A 24,063-nucleotide genomic window follows, 5' to 3' on the forward strand; every position below is an offset into this window, starting at 1 on the left:
CAAGAGAAGAGGCCTTAAGTATTAATATGAACATGTTGGCAAGGATAAGCAGATATGTAAGGGAAACCTCTTACATGAAAAGTTAAAAGGAGAATGTGGAAAAAAAGGTATGAAGCAGTAGGAAACTAGAAAAAAAAAATGTAAAAAGCAGAATGTGTCACAAACATGAAACAAGAATAAAAGCTATTTTTAACAATGACTAGAGAAAATGGAAGACCCTTGGGAACTGAAAGTGTGAGAGCAGAAATAAGCAATAATAGAAAGGGTTAGAAGTTAAAACATAGGGGGATGCCTGGGTGGCTCAGTTGGTTAAGCGACCGACTTTAGCTTGGGTCATGATCTTGCGGTTCGTGAGTTTGAGCCCTGCATCCGGCTCGGCTGACAGCTCAGAACCTGGAGCTTGCTTCGGATTCTGTCTCCCTCCCTCTCTGCCCCTCCCCCCACTCATGCTCTTTCTCTCTCTCGAAGATAAATAAACATTAAAAAAAAATTTTTTTTTTAAAGTTAACACTTAGGTCAAATCCAAACAAGTATTTTTTTTTTTAAAGACAAAGATGGTATGGTGTATTTGTATTATGTCAAATTTGGTAAGGTAGAGCTGCATTTCCCAGAATACCTTTTCTTGCATAGTTCCTGGTTACTGTGGGCATTGAGGTGTTTTGATTTTGCAAGGTGGAAGTGAGACTGCATCCATATTCTTACTCTCAGAAGATAAGCATGGGCACCCTGGGAGCTACTGCAACTCACAAACATTCTTGGCATGGGAGAGCCACAGGGCTCCTCAGCTTCCCCCATTTCCTCTCTATCGGCTTCTCCAAACACTGGGCCAGGCCCAGCCCCAGACAGAATCAACAGCTGAACATAAATTGACCAGGTTCACCATTACTTAAGGCCAAATCTCCATTATAAATGCCATATTCTCTATCATTCCTAGTGTTCTCTGTTCAAATGCTGACTGATAAAGACACCTGTATCATAATTAGTTGTAGAAGAACAGTAATGTAGTAATGATGGGCTCCTAAATTAGTTCTAGGTTTTCCAGAATTGGTTCTCAGGTCTAATTACATTTAAAAGCATTAGCAGCCTTTTCGAGTGGCAGAGGGGACACTGGTGATCCATGGCTTGCTATACCAAAGCAGTTAGTTTATCAGCTTTAGACACTAGTAATCAAGTGCCCATAAAAGGTAAGACTATGGGAGACCAAGTATTTACTGCCACAGAACATTTTAACATGAAAATAATAATAATGGGATAGGTTGATCCCTTCAAACTATATTGGGGAACTTAGGAAAGGAAACGGCTTTAGCTTCTGAGCTCAGAATCCACATAAAGAGTGAAATCCTCTATGATTGCTGTAAAAGAAACCCCTATCTCTTGTAGCCAAAGGCAGAGATTTCTGAAAACCAAACCCAAAATCTAATCCTGCAGGTGGCTGAGTTACATATAAATTGAACTTCTAGTTTGGTAGTCTCTTGTGTTAAGGTTATGTAGAGAAAGAATGGAAAACTGAAAATTGGGGTGGGGAATATGGGCAGATTCCAGTGAAGCTAGGTACCTTGGACTCCTTAATTCTGCCTAGCCACCTTTACTTTACCATCCTACCTCTGTCTGAGGGAAGTTAGTCTCCTGAGGAATCTATAATGGCTTGCCTTAAGGTAGTTAAGTTGCTTTTTAAGAGACTGCTGATCTTCTCTCACCACCTCTCATTGCTTTTATACCTCTGTAACCCCCTTGCAACAGCCCCCAGGGCATGAGGTACTTACCTACTAAGTGTTACCCATGAGGAAGTGTGATCCACACTGAAAGAAATAAATGATTTATCTGCAATTACCTGGGGGATGGTATAGGAATGGAATAGAGCAGAAGGTATGTAAAATTGAATCAGGCTGAATTTATTGATAAAGGCTCACTAAGCAGAGATTCCAGATTGAAGGTACTAGGTCAGAGGGCTATGAGTGGTTCTAACAGTTTGCTTGGTTAGTTAACTAAAAACTACACTAAAAGGTGGCCTAAACTAAGTAAAGTTGAGATAGATGCTAGAACTTTATTTATATAGTATAGAGGAAGTTATCCAAAGGTTTAAGGAGATTAGAATGCTAGAGTGGGTTTTTCATTAAAAAAACAAAAAACTTGATCACACGTGTTCCCCAGGTGAGTCTAGAGACCACTCCTTTTCTCAGAGCTCTGAGAAATCCACTCAGGAGGAGAGCCCCAACATCCTTGAAGAGCTCTATTGGCTGTTTTTTAAAAGAATGACAGGATAACTATTGCCATCAAATTAGGATCCTTGAATTATTCAGGAGTAATGGAATCCCAGGTGACAGCAACAAATACTGGCACTTAATTGCAAAAGACAAAGGGTGAGGGTGTGGTTACTGTAATGGTAAGGAAAGCCAAAGCGGTAATCAGAATTCTGAGTTGGCAGAGATCTTTTTCATGGGTGAATTTGGTTATAGTATCTGTACAGCTGAGATAGATGGGAAACTTTATGAATTATTCATTGATTTTTTATATACAGAAGAGCTCTAGACCTGGGGAACAGAAGTGTGACTTGAATGACCTCAACAGAGTTTATAACCCCTCAATCTGTCCCCAGATGTAAGCCAGGTCCAAGAACCTTTCAATGAAGGGAAAGCTGGGTCCTGCCATATAGCCAAAAATTTATACTGTTGATCTGCTTCTAGGCTTCCCCCAAAGACCTGCAGCCATTTACTAGAATAATGGACATTGGGGAATGAGAAATAGACTCTTTAGGGATTGCTGAATATTGACTCTGAGTGTAATGAATTCTAGAACATTCCAAACACCACTGTTTTCTATCAGTCAATGGAGTTTTGGCTTAGGCCCATCTAACAGTGGGCCCAATGTGGTCGGTTATTTCCATTTTTCTGGAATGCATAATTGGAGTAGACATATTGAACAGCTAACAGAGATCCCACATTGGTTAACTGACCTGTGGAAGCCACTAGAATGTTATCTACTTACCAAGATAAATTATTACATGGAGGGACTGCAGAGCTACCATTAAGAATTTGAAAGATGCAGAAGTGGTGATTCCTATCACATCCCTATTCAACTTAACTGTTTGGCATTGAAGAGGACAGATGGATCTTAGAGAACGATAGTGGGTTATCATAAGCTTAATCAAATGGTGGCTTCAATTAAAGTTGTTCCAAGTGAGGTTTTATTGCTGGAACAAATCAATGCAACCCCTGGCATTCGGTATGGAAATATTGATCTGATATATGCTTTTTTTTTTCTATATACTTATTAGGCAAAACCATCAGAATTAATTTGCTTTCAACTGGTGGTGTCAGCAGTATACCTCCACTAACTTATCTCAGGGCTATATCAAACTTTATGTCATAAGCTAGCCTGCAAGGAGTTGGATAGCCTCTCCCTTCCATAGGACATATGCTGATCCATTATATTGGTTCCATGATGATTTGATCTGCTGAGTTGGATGTAACAACTCCTATAGACATTTTGGTAAAGTGCATGCATGCCAGAGAGAGGATAATTCTCACAAAAATTCAGGTGCCTGTTACCTTGATGAACTTTCTAGGAGTCCAGTGGTTTGGATTATGTTGAGATACCTTTTCTAAGGTAAAAAATAAATAAATTAAATAAATAAATAAATAAATAAATAAATAAATAAATAAATAAATAAATAAAAATAATAACAACCTGCTATACCTAGCTGATTTTTCCCATCACAAAGTGGCACATTTGGATTTTAGAGGCAACATGTACCTCATTTGACCTGAAATGGGGACTATCCCCCTTTTCCAGAAATCTTGCTCTGCTCTGTTGACCTGACCAGGAGCTCCAAAGCCTACCTCTTTCACTTACTGTCTGGAAATCTATTCTGTTTACTTTCTCTATTTTATTTCCAGTGGGTCCCTCTCTGTCAACTCTTCCTAGGTCCCTTTCTTGTCCCTGTCACTTATACCTTTCGATTCCTCAGATTGGTGATTTCTTTAATTTTTTTTTTTTTAATGTTTATTTTTGGGAGGCAGAGACAGAGCACAAACGGAGGAGGGGCAGAGGGAGGGAGACACAGAATCCAAAGCAGGCTCCAGGCCCTGAGCTGACATGACAGCAGAGAACCGGACGTGGGGCTTGAACCCACTAACCATGAGATCATGACCTGAGCCAAAGTCAAGAGTCGGACACTTAACCGACTAAGCCACCCAGACACCCCTGGTGATTTCTTTTAAACAGCATTCTTGCCCAGCCTCTTTAAAGTGAAATTTTATATTTAAAATTTTTATTTTCATCAAGACATATGTTTAACTACTTTATAGTTCTACCAGCAGTATATGAAAGTGTGTGTCTATTAGTATCTCAGTACTGGATATTGTTATTCTAAAAGCCTGATGCCATTTGTTATCTCTTAGTTATTTGGTTAATCTCCTTTCTGTTCTCTATTCAGGAGAGATGGCATTTATATTCACTTATTCATTCAGTCGCCCCACTGTGCTAGGTACAGTGGTGAGAAGAATAGAACTAGGCCTCAGCTTGCTTGGAATTTATGGTCTAAACAGTTAGTTTTCTTTATGGCAGCTGGTCTGGCTATTCTGCCTTGTAACTGAGCATGATTAGGGAAGTACTTGGAGCTTGTGATACAGGACACCATTAATGAACCTTAGCATGGTGGTCTTTTTAGCAGTTGGCCATGGATATCTGTGGTTAAACTGGAAATTAGTATAATGTATATAAAATACAAGTTATCTGTGAAGAGCTGTCTGTGAACCTTTAAGATTTCCATGTCTTTTCAAGTATTTTTATTGTTACATTCCTCTGCTCCATTAAGTATTTTGGTCACCATTCCCCCCAGGGCAAATAGTGTTTTAATGCAGTTTTATATGGAATATTTGAGGCTTTATAAAATTTTTTTTTCTTCAAAGCACTTTAATTATAGTTAGCATAATAATGGGCTTATGCTGAGAGAGATTATTTTTTTAACTTGTCAAGCTTTAAGATGATTCCTAAAAGTTGTCGGGCTCCCAAGAAGCAGTTTTTGAAAGTGTGTCTATAAGCATACTGCTTCTGTAATTTAGACTAGTATGACTGTCTTTAGATTTCTTAAATTGTACTGTTCTCACATGACCAGTTATACTGTTATGCTTATTCCCTAATGTACTAGTAGCTGTTTGTCTCAGCCTTGTATGCAGCTATTTGGTTCCAACTTCAGTGTCTGTGAAGAGCACGAATTGCCTGTGTGATGTAGGACTGCTTTTGATAAATACCAGGCCTTAGAGGGTTTTCCAACGTGATGATAGATGAGTGTTAATTAACAACAAACTAATGTTTATGGGAAAAGTGGTTGGTAACTCCTTTGCTAAGCGTATCTTTCCATAGTTTAAATGACACTTAGTTTCTCTGTGAGATTTCCCCAAATTAGATGTTCAGATTGTCAATTAATGTTACCAGTGAAAACCCAAGTTTACTTGGACAGCAATATATCTGCCTTAGATATCGCAATAGTACTTTACTTTCTAATAACATTTAGAGTATATTGGTGAATTTCTATTTACGCATTTTCCCCAAGAATTCCGTAAAGTATTGAAAACAGTAACTACAAGTTGCTTTTGAAATGTTTATTCCAATTTGTTTGACTTACCAGATTGTGCCGATCTTTTGTGGGATTTTTTTGTTCAGATAAAATTCATATACTGTAAGATTCACCACTTTAGAGTGTACAGTTGAGTAGTTTTTAGTGTATTCACATGGCTGTGCAACTATCACCATTATTTAATCACAGAACATTTTCATCACTCCAAAAAAGAAATTCCATAGCCATTAACTGTTCCCTCTGAGCACCTTGCAACCACTAATCTGCTTTCTGTCTTTATGGATTTGCTATGCTGAGCATTCATATAAATGGAATTATATAATATGTGATCTTTGTGTCTAACTTCTTTGACTTCACATAATGTTTTCAAGGGCCATCCGTATTGTAGCATTTGTCAGTACTTCATTCCTAATTATGGCTGAATACTTAATTTCTTTTGGGTATATTCCTAGGAGTGGAATTACTGGGTCATATAATAATAACTCAGTGATTGACTTTTTGAGGAATGCCAAACTCTTTTCCATAGCAGCTTCACCATTTTACATTCCTACCCATAATGCATGAGAGTTCCAATTTCTCTACATGATGGTCGTTAGTTGTTGTTGTCTGTTTTTGTTTTTGTTTTAATAGCCATTCCAGTGGGCATAAAGGGGTATCTCATTGTGGCTTTTGTTTTGCATTTCTCTAGTGACTACTAACATTGGACAACTTTTCATGTCCCTTTTGGTCATTTGTGTATTTACTTTGTAGAAATGAAGTCCAATCAGTCTTTTTCTTTGCTTGCTTGTAACCCAGTGTCACAGGATTTATATCTAAGAGTATTATAGTTTTTGCTTTTACATTTACATCTTTGATCCTTTTTGAGTTCATTTTTTTGTATACGGTATAAGATGGGTCCAAATTCATTCTTTTGCATGTAGATATCCAGTTGTCCTGGCACAATTTTTTGAAAAGACCATTCTTTCCCATTGAACAGTCTTAACACCCTAGTTGAAAATAATCACAGGATGCCTGGGTGGCTCAGTCGGTTGGGGGTCCGACTTCGGCTCAGGTCATGATCTCGCGGTCCGTGAGTTCGAGCCCCGCGTCGGGCTCTGTGCTGACAGCTCGGAGCCTGGAGCCTGTGTCGGATTGTGTGTCTCCCTCTCTCTCTGACCTTCCCCCATTCATGCTCTGTCTCTCTCTGTCTCAAAAATGAATGAACGTTAAAAAAAAAAATTTTTTTTTTTAATAAAAAAAGAAAATAAATTAATCATAGATGTATGGGTCTATTTCTGGGCTCTCAGTTCTATTCTGCCAATCTATGTGTCTATCTGCAAGTACCACAATGTCCTGATTACTATAGCTTTGCAGTAAATTTTCCAGTCAGAAAGTGATTTTTCTAGACTGGACTCTTTGCTTTCAAGATGTTTTGGCTATTCTGTGTCCCTTACATTTACATATATATTTTGGAATCATTTTGTCAATGTCTGCAAAAAAAGATAGTTGGGAGTTTGATGCAGATTACATTGAATAGATAGATAGTTTGAATAGTACTTCCAACCCAACAATATTAAGTATTCCAGTCCATGAACATTTGATGCCTATCAGTCTTTTGAAATTTCTTTCAACAATGTTTTGTAGTTTTCAGTGTACAAATTTTGCACTTCCTTTTGTTAAGCTTATTCCTAAGTATTTTTATTCTCTTTGATGCTGTCATAAATGTCATTGATTTCTTAATTTCATTTTTCAATTGCTTATTGCTCGCATATAGAAATAGAACTGATTTTTTTGTATATTGATGTTGCATCCAGCAACCTTTCTGAACTCTTTTATTAGCTCTAATAGTTTTTGTGAATTCTTTAAGATTTTCTATATATACAAGATGATGTTATTGGCAGATAGTGGTAGTTTTACTTTTTCCTTTCATTTCTGGATGCCTTGTTCTTTCATGTTCTTGCCTAATTGCCCTGGCTAGAACCTTCAGTACAAGAAGAATAGAAGCAGTAAAAGCAGACACCTTTTTTTGCTCTTAATTTTAGGTGGAAAGGTTTCTTTTTTCTTTTTCTTTTTTTTGCCATTAAGTATGATGTTAGCTATGGGTTTTTCATTGATGCTCTTAAAGTTGAAGAAATTCTGTTTTGTTTCTAGCCTGTTTTGTGTTTGTCTTTTTTTTTTTTTTTTTTTTTTTTTTAACCAATGAAAAGGTGTTCGATTTTGTCTGAAGCCTTTTTTGCCTCTGTTGAGATTATCTTTTTTCCCTTTTACTAATAACATGTACTACATTGATTTTCACACGTTGAGCCAACTGTGCATTCCTAGGGTATATATCCCACTTGGTTATCAGTGTATAAGTTCTTTTTACATGCTGCTAAATTTTCTTTAATAGTATTTTGTTGAGGATTCCTGCCTCTGTATTCAGAAATTGTTCTGTTGTGCTCTTGTGATGTCTTTGTCTGGTTTTGGTAGCAGGGTAATAATACTGGTCTTATAAAATGGATTAGGAAGTGTTCCCTCCTTTTTTGTTTTTTGGAAGAATTTATCAAATATTCATGTTAATTCTTCTTTAAATGTTTGGTAGACTTTATAGTGAAGCCATCTAGTTCTGGACTTCTCTGTAGAAGTTTTTTAATTACTAATTCAGTCTCTTAATATAGGACCATGTGCCAATTAATTTATCTTTCTCTTCTTAGTAACAGGCATGTAGGTGGCCTTATGTCCTTTTCCATTCTTTAGTCTTGTTCTCAGTGTCCATTCTTAAATTTGCATGTATCAATAAAATGCTAGTAGACTAACAAGCCTTTCTTGCCATTAAATTATTATGTTGTGTTTTGATTGATACATGAAAGGCACGTTTGAATATTGAAACCATAAAGCAAATTAGTTAATGTCTGCCTGACTTAGCTTAGAATGTTTGCTAATTTTCTGCCACAAAAAACACCTTGGAAGTATCCTGATTTTTTTTTTTTTTTTCTAAGCCCACCATTGCACATTCATGGACTTGGAGGGTTCTGACCATGATCAGTCATCTTCTGGATTTATCACTCCAGTTAGTAGTTTGGTTTCTAATGTTATTTCTTGTAGTTTGTCTATGTATTGTATGTAATATATTGTCTTGTAGTTTGGTGCTGTCGATAGTGTTGTCAGTGGTTGTATTTGGTTTCCCTAATTAGAGTTTTCAACAAAATCAGTCGTTGTTTATCCTCCCAAGTCAGTCTTCAGTAGGGCACATAAAACTATGCACTTTTGTTTTCTTTTGAAGATTAAGTAAGTAAAGGTAGTCATTAGTGAAATTATCAGCATTGGAATTAAAATGGGATGGTAGATTACATGTATTAATGGGATAATTTTTCATGCTGCTTATATATGCTCATTAGCTTATAGACAAGCAGTTCTCAACTGGGGGGCAGTACCTACTATGAAGTAATTGGAAATGTGTGGGGTATTATTCTGACACAGTGACTCAAGATTTGGGACTATGCTACAAACATATTGTGACAAGGGGCCAGTGTTACTAAATATTATGCAATATGAAAGACACATCCACTTTCTCATCAAGCTTACTCAGTAAGCTTACACATCAGTCTTACTCAGTATTGTAATAACACCCTCATAGAGAAATGCTAACACTTAAATTTTCAAGCACTTCAATAATACTTACAATCTCTGAGTTGAATGTATTCTGGGGTGTTAAAAGATCTTCTAGGTAACTTTATTTACAGACAACTTTCCACATAATATTGGAATAAACATTTCTTTGTCTACATTCTCTTTACCTGTCATAATATTTGTGAATATGGAATTCTGACATCACAGTGCCTGTCAAACTTTTATACCAGAGCACACCAGATAGTAGAGAAGAGTAACCATGTGCCTTTGGGGGAAGTTTTGAGGAACGAATGACTTTTAAAACTTCAGATGAATTTTGCACTTGGTTTTAAGGTCAAGATATAATTTATTTACAATAAAACATGCTGGTTTTGATTATAACCATCATCCCAATTTAAGATAGAAAACATTTCTGTGGCCACAGAAAGTTCTGTCATGCCTATTCAGTCATTACCACCTCCAGCCTTTTCCTTTTCAGTTACTGATCTAATTTCTGTTACCATAGCATAGTCTTGCCTGTTTTAGAACTTTGTGTAATTGGAAATCATACATAAATGTACTCTTTTGTCTTTAAATTTTCATTCCACATTTATGTTTTTGAGACTTACTCACATTGTACATATTAGTAGTAACATTCCTTTTTAGTGCTGAGTAGTATTCCATTGTATAAATGCTCCATAATTTCTTTATTCATTGAACACTTGCGTTCTTTCTAATTTTTGGCAGGTACAAATAAAGCTGCTATGAACATCCTTGTAAAAGTCATTTTGTGGACATAACATTTTCATTTCTCTTAGTTAACTAGGAATGCAACTGTTGAATCATAAGATAAATGTGTGTTTAACTTTATAAGGAACTCTAAACAGTTTTTCAAATGGTTGTGCCATTTCACATTCCCTTAGCAGTGTACTTTTATTTCCATGATGGTGTCTTTTGGAGGAACAGGAGGTCTTAACTTTGACAAAGTGTAATTTATCATTTTTATCATTTTTCTTTTAGACTTACTGCTTTCTATATCCTAAAAAAAAATTGTGTACCAATAGCCTCACAGATTTTTCCCTGGTAGCTTTACATTTTACATTTTAAGTGTTTGATCTTCTTACGTTTTTTAAAGTGTTTGATCTTTGTAATTTAATTTCTATGTCTGATCTGAAGTTTTAGGGGTTGAGGCTAATTTTTTTATATATAGATATCTTGTTACTCCATCCCATTTATTGAAAAGACTTTCTCCATTTATCATGACTTATATTTAAAACCAATTAACTGTATGTATATGTAGAAATGCATATTCATACTTTATCCTGTTGATCTGTTTTGCTATACTTATGCCAATACCACAGTCTCTTACTTACTGTAATAATTTTGAAATCAGATAATCAAATCCTCCAACTTTGTCCCTTTTCAAGGTTGTTTTTGGCTGTTCTGTCTGGGTCCTTGGCATTTTCATATGAATTTCAGAATCATCCTGTCATTCTTACAAAAATGTATAGATATTTATTAGGATGGCATTGAATCTGTAGATCAGTTTACAGAACTTACATCTTAATGATATTGAGGCCATGTGATTGTCATATATCCTTCCATTTATTTCTGTCATCTTTAATTTCTCCCTGCAGTGTTTTAACTTTCTATTTGGAAGTCTTTCATTATGTTTATACATAGATATTTTCTTGATGCTATTGAAATGGTATTTTTTTTAGATATTTATTTAAGTAATCTCTGCACCCAGCCTGGGGCTCAAACTTACAACCCCAAGATCAAGAGTTGCACACTCCTCCAACTGTGTCAGCTAGGCACCCCAAAATGTTTTTTTTTCCTTTTTTTTTAAGTTTATTTATTTATTTTGAGAGAGACAGACAGACAGACCCAAGCAGTCTCTGTGCTGTCAGTGCAGATCCCACATAGGGCTCAATCTCACAAACCATTAGCTCATGACCTGAGCTGAAATTAAGAGTTAGACCTTATGTGACTGAGCCACCCAGGCACCCCCCAAAGTGGTATTTTTCTTTTATATTTATTTATTGGGGGGGAGGGGCAGCCAGAGGGGAGGAAGAGAATCCCAGGCAGCCTCCCAGCCACTGGCATAGAGCCCAGCACGGGGCTTGAACTCACAAACCATGAGATCATGACATGAGCCAAAATCAAGAGTCGGTCACGTAACCAACTGAGCCACCCAGGCACCCCCAAAATAGTATTTTTTTAATTATACTTTCCAGTTTGTTGCTAATATATCAAATCTTGTATCCTCTGATCTGCTAAATTTACTTAATTTTTCTGATCATTTTTGGTATAAATTTCTTAAGATTTGCTAAACAATCAACGTTGTTTACAAATCAGAGTACTTCTTTCTTTTCTTTTTTTTCTTTAATTTTTTTAAATGTTTATTTTTGAGAGAGGAGAGACAGAGTGCGAGAGGGGGAGGGGCAGAGAGAGAGAGAGGGAGACACAGAAACCGAAACAGGCTCCAGACTTTGAGTTGTCAACACCAGAGTCCAATGTGGGACTTGAACTCACAAACCAGGAGAATCATGACCTAAGCTGAAGTCAGATGCTCAACCAACTGAGCCACCCATGCTCCCTTAGAGTACTTCTTTCTTTTCAGTCTTTATGCTTCTCCCTTATTTTTTCTTGCCTTAGAACACTAGCTAACATCCCCAGTACTGTGTTGAATAGAAATGGTAAGTGGACATCCTTGCCTTGTTTCTGATCTTGGGCAAAAAACATTCAGTATTTAACCTTTAAGTATAATATTGGCTGTAGGTTTTTCATTGAGGAAATTCTTCTCTTCCTAGTTGACTAAAGAGTTTTTATGATGGTTCGTATTGAATTTTGCCAAGGCATGTGTGAATTTGTCTGATTATCATATGAGTTTTCTCCTTTATTCTTTTAATTTGGTAATTTATATTTGTTTTTAAATCCTGAGATAATCTGAGTTGGTCATAATATAAAATCAATTATATATGTTACTAGATTCTGTTTGCTGTTCATTCATTTTGTTTAGTTTTTTTGGATCTATGTTCATAAATGACATTGTTCTAGAATTTCATTTTGTTGTAATGTCCTTATTAGTTTTTGTTTGAGTTATGCCAATGCTCTTCCTCCTTTTTTTTTTTTTTTTTTTTTTTTTTTTTTTAAAGTGTTTGCCTAATATAGGTCGTATTTCTTCCTTAAATGTTTGATAGCTTTTACCAATGAAGCCATCCGGGCCTCAAGTTTTCTATGTAAGCCCATCTCAATACTAGGTTTTTTTCTTTTTATGTGTATTAATATTTGAACATTGTGTTTCTCAAAGAATTTTTGTACTCATCTAGGTTAAAGTCATTCACGTAAAATTATCTTATCTTGTCGTTATCTTTTAATATCTGTGGTGATATTTTTTCTTTCATTCCTGATATTGATAATTTATGTGTTGTCTTTCTTCCTGATCAGTCTAGATAAGGGTCCATACATTTGATCAGTCTTTTCCGAAAATTAACTTATGGTTCCTCCCCAAAAATGTCCATTTCCTATTTCACTGATTTTCGCTCCTATTATTCCCTTTCTTCTACTACCATGGTGTTTAATATTTTCTTTTTCCAGCTTCTTGAGGTGAAGTTTGGGTATAACTTTTTATTCTAATAAAAACACTAAATGTTATAAATTTCTGTTAGTTTGTGGGAGTAAAGCTAAAGCAGAAAATCTCTGATATGTTGAGTATGTTGTGTTTTTATTATTGTTAAGTTCAAATATATTTCCTAATTTCCCTTTTGTCATCTTCTTTGAAATACAGACTGTTTAGAAGTGTGTTGTTTAATTCCAAATATTTGGTGTTTTCATTATTGTTAGAAGACATATTCTGTGATTTCAATCCTGTTAAATGTATTGAGATCTGTCCTCGTATATGGTTTATCTTAAGGAATATTCTCTGTGCACTTGAGAAGGATGTGTTTTCTTTAGTGGTGAGTGAAGTGTCTATTAAGTCTTCTATATCCTTACCAGTTTTTTTTTTTTTTTTTTTTGACTGCTTGTTCCTTTGGTTGCTGAAAGAAGTTTGTAAGTTTTCTCTTTTTTTTAAACTATGGTTGTGCATTTGTCTATTTCTACTTGTCAATTTTTGCTTCTTTTTTTTTGATGGTCTTTTATTTGTTGTAAACACAGTATGTCTGTCTGATGGATTTCCCTCTTTTGTCATTGTGAAATTATTCTATTTCTGTTGATATTCATTGTCTTAAAGCCTTACTTTAATATTATTATAGCCATACCAAATACTATTATGCTTAATATTTGCATGGTTTATCTTTTTCTATCCTTCTATTTCCAGCCTGTGTCTTGATTTATTTTTATTTTTTATTATTATTTTTAATGTTTATTCATTTTCGAGAGCAAGAGAGAGAGAGAATGAGAGTGCAAGCAGCGAAGGGGCAGAGAGAGAGGGAGAGACACAGAACTCGAAGAGGGCTCCAGGCGCCATGCTGTCAGCACAGAGCCCAACGCGGGGCTCAAACCCACGAACCGTGAGATCATGACCCGAGCTGAAGTTGGATGCTTAACCGACTGAGCCACCCAGGCGCCCCTCTGTGTTGATTTAAAGCCGGTCTTTTATGAATAGCATATAATTGAGTTTGGGATTTGTGTCCAGCCAGTAAATGTATTTGGAGGGGCACCTGTGTGACTCAGTTGGTTAAGCATCTGACTTAGGCTCAGGTCATGATCTCGCAGTTCATGAGTTCAAGCCCCACATTGGGCTCTGTGAGGACAAGCTCAGAGCCTGGAGCCTACTTCAGATTCTGTGTCTCCCTCTCTCTGCCCTCCCCTGCTTGTGCTCTGTCTCTCTTGCTCTTGAAAATAAAGTAAAAATTAAAGAAAAATTTTTAAGGAAATTTATTTGGAGTGTTTAGTCCATTTACATTTAATATAATTTCACTGTGATTGGATATGGGTCTACCATCTTGTCATTTATTTTCTATTTGTTCCCTCTGTTTTGTTTCTCCTTTCCAGTCATCTTTTGAGTTAATTATGTAGTATTTTAGTGTCATGTTCTGTATTCTCTGTTGGCTTTTTAACTATACTACTCTTTTATTTTTTTAATAGTATAGTATGTATCCTTAACTGTCTGCACTCAACCTTGGATTAATACCACTTCACATAAGATGTGAAAATCTTGGGGCACCTGGGTGGCTCAGTTGGTTAAGTGTCCAACTCTTGATCTCAGCCCAGGTCTTGATCTCAGGGTCATGAGTTCAAGCCCCATGTTGGACTCCATGCTGGGCATGAAGCCTACTTTAAAAAAGGGGGAGGGGGGTGCACCTGGGTGGCTTAGTGGGTTGAGCAATTGACTTTGGCTCAGGTCATGGTCTCTCAGTTCATTGGTTCAGACCCGAGTCGGGCTTGCTGCTGTCAGCTCAGAGCCCATTTCAGATCCTCTGTAACCCCCTCTACATCCCTCCCTCACTTGTGCTCTCTCTCTCAAAGATAAACATTTTTTAAATAATTAAAAAAATTATAAAAAGGATATGAAAACCTTTTAACTATGTGATTCCATTATACAAATTCCCCCGTCCTTTGTGCTTTTTATACTTCTACATATGTTTTAAACTCTAGTACATTGTTATTACTTGGTCATAGTCTTTTAAAGAGTTGATAAATAAAAATAGTTCTTTTATATTTACCATCTGTAGTGCTCTTTTATTTTTCCCGTTTAAATTTCTATTTTGTAATACCATTTTCCATCAGTCCTGTGCAGCTCCCCAGCTCTAGAAGTACTAGAGTTTTAAGTAAAGCTACTGTTAAGACTTAAATATATTGGTAAATTTACTTTAGCTGTGAGGCACAACAGCCTTTACTGATATTGTAGCTTTTCTTTTCTTCTTCTTTTTTAAATGTTTATTTTTAAGTGAGAGGCAGACAGAGTGTGAGCAGGGGAGGGGCAGAGAGAGAGAGAGAAAGACACAGAATCTGAAGCAGGCTTCAGGCTCTGAGCAGTCACCACAGAGCTGGATGTGGGGCTTGAACTCACAAATTGTGAGATCACAACCTGAGCCAGAGTGGGACACTTAATGGACCAAGCCACTCCAGTACCCCATTAGCTTTTCTTAACATTTAAATCCTCCAAGAATAAAATCAAAGCTGGTTCTGAAAGGAAAAAAAAAAAAAAAAAACAGTTAACTGGCAGTCGTTTGAAGTTTTCATCATAAAATAATAGGTAAAGCTTATCTTTGGACATAGTTTTTGAGAGGACTTTGTAAGTGTCTTAATTAAAGGTTAAAGAAAATTACTAGTATTAAGAGGGAAGTTACTGCTTTTCAGAGTTGACTGTTTATTTGGTTGTCTATACTGTTCCTGTGTATTGTGTTACTTGGTGGGCTGAAGCACTTTTTTGCTGTTTGAAAGAGTGACTAAAAATAACCTTTTAAGCAATTTGATCCAGGAGCAGCTTGGTGGGGATGAGTGGGTGAGATGAATTGTTAGAAGGCTGGGTAATGCTTAGGAACAAGCCATCAAGGGACTTTACATTTGTCTCTCAGATTATTTGGCTTAAAGTTAAGAATGACAGCAGCATCTTGATTTTAAAGCCATTGTTAATTCACATAAACAATGTTATTGGGTGACACTTAGACACATGATTGTACTGCAGATGCCGAATGGATATCAGCTAAGTGCCAAACACTGTGTTAAAATATTCCCAGCTACAAAATCCTTCCCTTCTAGTGAGTGAGAAAGTTAAAGAGGTAATTGCATTGTGCTGAATGCATGTGATGATAGAATGAAATTCAGAGTACTTCTGAAGTAGGACTTGTACCTGGTCCAGACCTAGGATAGTTTGGGTTTGGAGCACTAGGGAAACATGTACCTGAACTGAGTTTTAAGGAACTTAGTGGGGTGATGTGATACAAGGATAGGACAGAGAAATTGGAAATGAGTTAAGGAGGAGCAAATTAACTGGAGGAAAGAGGAAAATAATATTGTGGCATGCACAGTAGTTTGGGACAGGAAGAAAGGAATGAGAGATGAGACTGGGGAGAGGCTTTGGTATGTTCCTGGATGACTGTATAGGTCATGGTTGGATACTTGGACTGGGTCCTATAGATTTTTAGCCATTGGAGCATTTTGAGCAGGAAAACAGCATTATCTGGTTATTATTTTAGAAAGATCATTCCCACTCCAATATGAGCAATATTAATACTGGAACTAGGAAAGTTAGGAAGGTTGTTGGAAGTAACCTAGGCAAAAGATAATGGGAGTGAAAATGTAGGAAGAAGTAGATGGTTTGGAAATTGTTAGGAGGTAGAACTGATAAGTGACAGATGGAATGTAGAGGGAGAAAGAGTTAAGGATGACACCCAGTTTCCTGGCTTGGCCTTTGGAGGTGAATGGTATTACCATTACTTTAAATAAGAAAGAGGATGGGGCGCCTGGGTGGCTCAGTCATTTGGGCATCTGACTTCAGCTCAGGTCACGATCTCGCAGTTTGTGGGTTCAGCTGTGCTGACAGCTCAGAGCCTGGATCCTGCTTCTGATTCTGTGTCTCCCTCTCTCTCTGCCCCTCCTAGCTTGTGCTCTGTGTCTCTCTCTCTCTCAAAAATAAACATTTAAAAATAAATAAATAAGAAAGAGGAGGAGAAATAAGAGGACACTGATTTGAAACATGTTGAATATAGGATACATTCAGTCTGAGAGTTCATTAGGAAATTAAACAGTGAAGTCTAGAATTTAGGAAAGCATTCTTTTGGAGATAAAGAAGGGGGATTGTCACTAGCACAGAAGAACCAGAATTGTCTTTGTAACTCTCATAATTACACAACTAGAATTAGAACTCAAAGCTCACAATTACATGTCACAGCAGTCTGTTTAAAGACATATTATTTCTATATTTTGCAGTGCTTTTGTATTTTTCACAATTTTTCCTTTGTTTAAAATAGCTGGGGTTCAACTAGAAAAAATTCACAAATTAGCCATTTCAATTAGTCTTCAAAATGTTATGTCTGTTAGAGAAGCTAAAATTCACTTATACCACTTGTTCCCAAACTTTACTGAGAAAAATCATCTATGGTATTTGTTAAAAATGCATACTGTTGGATCCAAACCTCAGAGATGAAATCAGTATTGATATGAGAATTTGACTTGGAGATCTGCAGGTTTTGGTTTCAGGTAATTCTCATACACTTTGTGAATATGAAATACACTTTGTGAAATAATAACACCAAATTATCCTTTTCCCTAAACAGCTAAAAATCAAAGGCTGATAATATAAAAGTTTTCTTAATATTGTTGCATCTTTTTTGAAATTTCTGCTAATGAAACTTTAAGAAACATGAAGTCTGTAAAAGACTGTTGAAACACAGACACTTAGAAGTAACAATTCTAGGGCAGAAGATAACATGTATGTAGAGTTGCTAATATTCTGAAATACCATAAATAAAATGAAGGTGGTAAAAGCTAGAGATCTGTTGCGTCAAAAGTTCCTCTTGTTGACCAGCAGAGGGCGCTCAATCTCGAAGTTGAGCTTTTTTTTTCCCCCTCTATGCTGCCTTTAAGGCCTAGAAGCTCAGGTCTTTTGAATATAGATTTTTCGTGTTCTTATTACACAAGGCCAGGCATTCTGTTACGCAAGGCCAGGATACTTTTTTTTTATTCTTGTTTCTAAGACTTAGAAGATGTTCAATTTCTTTTTCTAGAGCCAGATCTTCATTGTACCCCCTGTGCCCATGTCTATTTCTTGTTTCCTCCCTGAAGTTTAAGACCTGAGTCATCACCTTAAGAGCTGCCATGGTACTTGGGATTAGCATAAAATCGGGGGCAGAGCCTGAGAAATGTAATGAATCTTTGCCTGTATTAAAAATGTCCAATTTTTGTTCCTAGTTAATTATTAAGATTCAGGGATACATTGTGTTTTGTCAGTCTTCTGATCCAGGGAATAGAATGGAAGAAGTTGATGTTAGCTTCTGGAAACAATACTGATAAGCTTGGTTGGGTCTGTAGAGCATCAAGCTCCTCCACTATTTGATTGGAGGAGCTTATGGAAAACTTCCTGTCCTGGGATATATCCTTTGTCCATCCACCACATGTCTGAAATGTCCATTAATCTACTTGTTAGCTTTAGGCACTGAGAGCTCCACTAAAACCCAAAGATTTCACTGAGAGGACTAAAGTAAATGTGGCAAGAGAAATTGTTTCTTTAAGTTAGGTAGGACTTGGCAGGATGTTTATCATAATTACACTTAACTACGGGATGTCAGGAAAGATCTGGAACTCGAATTATACTGTTTCCTGTTTATAAACCTTCAAACCTCTAAACTGACTAATGAATTAATTTATTATAAGAAGGATCAGCATTTACAGAATGTATACTGCATGCCAGGCACTGTTCTCATTTAATCCCCAAGACAACCTTATGAGATAATTACTGTTACTCTTCCTTTGTTGCAGATTAGGAAACTGAGGCACAGAGAATTTAAGTAATTTGTCTGAGGTTGCTAATGGAGGAGACAACCAGGGCTCATCACTGTTCAATCCTCCTGTATATCTTTAAGTGTCCAGTAACCCAGGGAACTTGTCAGCTGCATCCGTGTGTGAGCTGGCAGGAAGCTCAGTTGCCTTGGATGGCAGCTTTTCGAAACAGAGGCCCACGTGAAGTCACTGAGAACTTCAGCAGGATTCACGAAGCCCCTGAACTCATAAAAATGTGATTTCTGCTTTTCAGTTAATATAGCAGGAATAGAATTGAGGAAAATATGGAAAAAAAAGTGAGACAAACTTTGAAAGGTTTCACTTCACAGCACCCACTCCAGTAAGTTGAGGGAATAAAAATTTGGATAACTGGTTATTTTTAAGTACTTAGTGTCATTTAAAAAAAATGTTTTGTAATGTTTGTTTTTGAGAGAGAGAGAAAGGCAGAGTGTGAGTAGGGGAGGGGCAGAGAGAGAGAGAGAGAGAGAGAGAGAGAGACAGAATCCGAAGCAGGCTCCAGGCTCTGAGTTGTCAGCACAGAGCCCGACCTGGGGCTCAAACTCACAAACCATGAGATCATGACCTGAGCCGAAGTTGGACACTTAACCGACTAAGCCACCGAGGCACCCAAATACTTAGTGTCATTTTAAAAACAGTGTTATTTCTCTGAAATTGGTAACTTATAGTGTTCAGTTTTTTCTTATTAGAGAAGAGTTCCACAAAAATAAGAAACTTTGTTTAGTGGTATAATTGAACAAATTAGTGAAGGCTAATAACTTAATTGACCTAGCAGTGGTAGAGTGTGTGAACATTTAGTTTTGATTATGATTTCAAGAACATCTGTTGTGCACTTGGTAATAAGTGTATTATTTCTTTCATTTTCTTTGATCTTTCTCTTTCATTTCAATACCTGATTTTCATCCATGTGAAGAATCCAAGTTACGGAATATCCTCATGTAGAAAGTTGGTTGGGAAAACACCCTATATCAGAAATAATTAATACATTATCAGCAAGGGTCTTCTTTTTCCTTCATACAAATTCTGATCTCGTAACCACCTTAGTGTTCTTTGGCATTAATAATGTAGTATGACCAGAAATCAGTCCTAGACTTGGTGAGGTGGGAGAAGAAACTTAGTGAGGTAAGAGAAAATTAAAGATGTTGGTGAAAAGGCAGGTTTGAGTTTTTTTATAGCTTTAAGTTAGCTGTGCACGATCCACTTTCTTGACCATGGATAATTGAGAGCTGATTATTCTGCCCAGGTCATTGTGAAAGTGACAAGTCAGACTGTAGACATCCCCAAAGCATAGGCATAGGAATAAAAATGCTATATTTTTGTATCCATGTTCAAGAAAGATTGACTTTCGAAGTGTGTCACTATTTGGGGGAAGAGGATGCTATCACCTTTGTAAAGTTGTGAATTATGAAAGACATTTCTGTTGGGTTACTGAATGTCCCTTGGGGTTTGTTTCATTTATAACATTGCCTCAGGCCTTCTGCTACATCCTGTTGGAATGACCTTCTTTTCAACCCTGTGCTGGCAGCTGTAATATGGCTCTTTCTCCTGAATCCTTTAGGGTTATCACATGACAAGCATGAACTGTGACCCCTTTGTTCTTTACCCAGATGATTCGGTTTTAAAAATTTTTTTCTGTTTAACATTTTTGCCTTATTTCTTTCCTCTTTTTCCCTCTTTGCTCTCTTTTTTATTTCCTACCTGGACAAGGGTTTGTGGGGTGTTTTTTTGAGCATTTTAATTTTTTAATTAAAGTATAACATTGATGCAGAAAAGCACACAAATCAAAGCTCACTGAATTTTCACAGCACAAACACACCCATGTAGACAATACTCCAGTCAAGACAGAGAACGTCACCGGAACCCCAGATAACCCTGCCCTATCTCTTTCTGGCCACTACTCCTCTCCCCTAAGGGGAATCATTGTACTGACTTCTGTAGCTTTGAACTTTATAGAAATGGAATCAGACTATATTTTGTTGTGTTTGGATCCTTTCATTTTTGTGATATTCATCTATGTTACTCAGTTTGTTACTGCTGTGTAGTTTTCCATTTGTGTAAGTATTCCACAATTTATTCTTAATGGGCATTTGGATGGTTTCTTGTTTAGGTCTATTACAAATAATAGTACTAAACATTCTCATACATGTCTTTCAGTGGACATGTGACATATTTCTGGGTATTTACATTTGCCAAGACATTGTGTATCCATCTAGCCATTTACATTTCAAAATCCATATAAAACATTAGATGATTGATTTTAGGCAAACTCTTAATAGGAAACGTTTGTAAACAACTATCGATTCAGCTTTAGCATATTATATCTAATTTTTGGCTAAGAAAATGCCTCTATTTAAATATACTATAGTTTAAACAGATAAGTCCTATATACAGCAAAATTGCCACTCACTGCCCATGACATGTTTTATTAACTCTCTTCCTAATGTGTGTTTTTTATCCAGTTTTCTAAAGTTCAGTTGGCAGGTCCATTCTGCAAAACCCTTAGGAAAATATTGTGATGGTGATAATTCACAGTGGTTAGGATTACATCTATATTATACCACGTCTAAGTGGTAACGGGAAGAGGAATGTGCTAGTGCTTGACTGCCATGCTTTAGTGAAAGTCACAGAGGCAGACACTTGTATGCACATTCATTACTGAGAACCTTGCAGAAGTGGTGAAAGACTGGCTGTCCCATAGCTTGGCTCCAGGACAAATAGCCAGGCAATTGTGCAGCCAAGAGTAAAGTTTTCATCCTTTTTAAACATGTCGACTTTCCAAAATTTGTTCCATGGATCCTTTTGAACATGTTTAACCTTATGAAAGTATAGAAATGTGATTGTGCTGTCATACTCCCTCAAAACTGCAAAGCATCTCTTAAGGAGATTTTGTTTGACCATCAGGTAAAGTGCCCCTCAGTCATTCTGTGAACATGCATAGAATTAAGTTGACTTGTTTTGACCAAAGTGTATTCCTTAAAGAGGATTTCTTTCTCCTCCATCGAAACAAAACAAAAATGTAGAGGGAATAATCAAAATTCGATGGTTATAAAAGGATAGTTACAGAACCAGAAGATTTGCCTCCTATGTTACGGAAATATAAATATAAGTCTTTTGGAGGGTGAAAGGAGGGTCGACAACCCTATCAAGATGTTTTTGGGAACAAAGTATGGTTAAAAAAAAAAGAATGAGAGAATAAAGGATTTCACCTTGACAAAATTATCCTTTAAGAATTCTGTTATTTTTCGTTTCTTCTTCCAGCCTTTGTTTTTGTAAAGGAACAGTGGGAAGTGAGCCTGCAGGGAAGCCATGTGATGGTTTGTACCTGATTTGGTAGATAATATAACGCAGTAATAACTAAGAGCACTCACTTTATTTTTTTATTTATTTATTTTTAAGTTTTTTTTTTTTTTTTAATTTACATCCAAATTAGTTCGCATATAGTGCAATAGTGATTTCAGGAGTAGATTCCTTAGTGCCCCTTACCCATTTATCCTATCCCCTCCTCCCATAACCCCTCCCATAACCCTCCGTTTGTTCTCCATATTTATGAGTCTCTTCTGTTTTGTCCCCCTCCCTGTTTTATATTATTTTTGTTTCCCTTCCCTTATGTTCATCTGTTTTGTCTCTTAAATCCTCATATGAGTCAAGTCCTATGATTTTTGTCTTTCTCTGACTGACTAATTTCACTTAGCATAATACCCTCCGGTTCCGTCCACGTAGTTGCAAATGGCAAGATTGCATTCTTTTTGATTGCCGAATTATACTCCATTGTATATATATACCACATTTTTTTTTATCCATTCATCCATCGATAGACATTTGGGCTCTTTCCATACTTTGGCAATTGTTGATAATGCTGCTATAAACATGGGGGTGCATGTGTCCCTTCAAAACAGCACACCTGTATTCCGTGGATAAATGCCTAGTAGTACAATTGCTAGGTCCTATGGTAGTTCTGTTTTTAGTTTTTTGAGGAACCTCCATACTGTTTTCCAGAGTGCTGCACCAGCTTGCATTCCCATAAGAGCACTCACTTTAGATCAACTTAGAAATTGAGTCCTGGTTCAGTTTTGCTGTGTGACTGAACAGGTCGCTTAACCTATCTAAGCTCAGTATTCTCATTTGATAAATGGAGGCAGCACCCATGTAACTTGTTGCAATGTTACATGAAAGAAAAGAGATCATGTGTGGGAAGTGATTTAACATAGCTGTCATAACAAGTGCTCAGGTAGCTAGTCTGGACAGGGTGGGGGAGCCATTGAAGATTTTTGAACCACAGAACGGTAGGACCTGAATCATGTAAGGCTTTTTCTTTTATTTTTATAATCAACATACAAAAGGCAGCACACATTTCAAGTATTCAGTCTGATAGATTTTTATATATACGTATACCTATGAAATCATCGCTGCAATTGAAATAATGACCACATCCATCAATCCCGAAACTTTTGTCTAAGACCTTTAAAGAAGAAAGTCTGGCCTTCAATGCACAGCAAAGAATGGAGTGAAGTAGAGCCTGGAAGTGGAGAAATCAGTTAAGAGGCTGTGGCCCTGGTCCAGGTGAGAGAGAAAGATTGAATGAGGTGTGGGGGCAGTTGGCCTTCCCCAAGAGATGGGGCTGCTGGGGACAGGGTTGAGCCTGCTGCGTTACTGTATTCTCTCCAGCACCTAACTCAGTGGCCAGAGGCTAGTAGCTCTTCCATGCTGAAGACAGTTTTTCCCTTTATGAAAGATTGGTTACTTTAAACTTTTTTCTCTATTCTGTTTAGGGCTTAAAAGACAATCTTCTTGCTTCTGGGACATCCAGCCTGACAGCCACCAAGCAGTTGCTTCGTCCAAGAATCACAAGAATCTGTCTCAGGGACTTGATATTCTGTATGGAACAGGAAAGAGAGATGAAGTATTCTCGAGCTCTGTACCTTGCCCTTCTGAAGTGACCACTCCAGTCTCCATCCAGATCCTTGCTGTTTACTGCCAAAGAAGACATAAAGAGCATTGTTGCACTCTCCTGAAATTTCAGTTTCTGGAAAATAATCACCAATAGGGAAGATCATTGTTTACAGTTACAAACTTTTATTAAATCTTACTCACACATCCCACGGGGTTCTTAATGACTAGAATTCAACTTTGTCTTCTGGAAATTGGTTATGAAATACAGTTCACACAGACATAGGCTTCTGCCTACCTGTGGATTTAATTACAGCAAGTTAAGGCCCTGTTTGTTACCACCTGCTTCATTTGCTGGACTGTAGGCGAGGTGTCTTTCCCTAACACAGCCTGCATTACGATGCAGGGGAAAGAAAGGAAGAGTCCCGACTTTCCAAGATTATATTTCATCCTCTGCTGAACTTGTCTCAAAGTGTTAGGTTTTCTAGGCTGGGATCAGAAGTTGCTTAGCTAATTGTGATAGTCACCTTCTGTAGTTCCAGGTGACAAGCCACAGCGTCTGTAGT

At 36.9% G+C, this 24,063-nt stretch overlaps 1 protein-coding gene across 3 annotated transcripts in view; it reads left to right on the forward strand.

Moving 5' to 3' along the window:
• Positions 1–24,063, forward strand: part of TAF4B (TATA-box binding protein associated factor 4b) — a 178,949-nt gene that overhangs the window by 99,514 nt on the left and 55,372 nt on the right. For 2 of the 3 annotated variants that reach the window (XM_060613489.3, XM_060613492.3), the window contains one exon: positions 23,380–23,600. The exons of the other annotated variant lie outside the window; for it this stretch is intronic. In XM_060613489.3, coding sequence (XP_060469472.1) covers positions 23,380–23,547 — 168 coding nt within the window. In that variant the 3' untranslated portion in view covers positions 23,548–23,600. Of the gene's footprint in view, positions 1–23,379; positions 23,601–24,063 lie in introns of those variants that run through there. 3 annotated transcript variants of the gene reach the window in all.

The sequence above is a fragment of the Panthera onca genome, chromosome D3 (genome assembly GCF_046562875.1).
Source record: "Panthera onca isolate mPanOnc1 chromosome D3, mPanOnc1 haplotype 2, whole genome shotgun sequence".
Classification (NCBI taxonomy): domain Eukaryota; kingdom Metazoa; phylum Chordata; class Mammalia; order Carnivora; family Felidae; genus Panthera; species Panthera onca.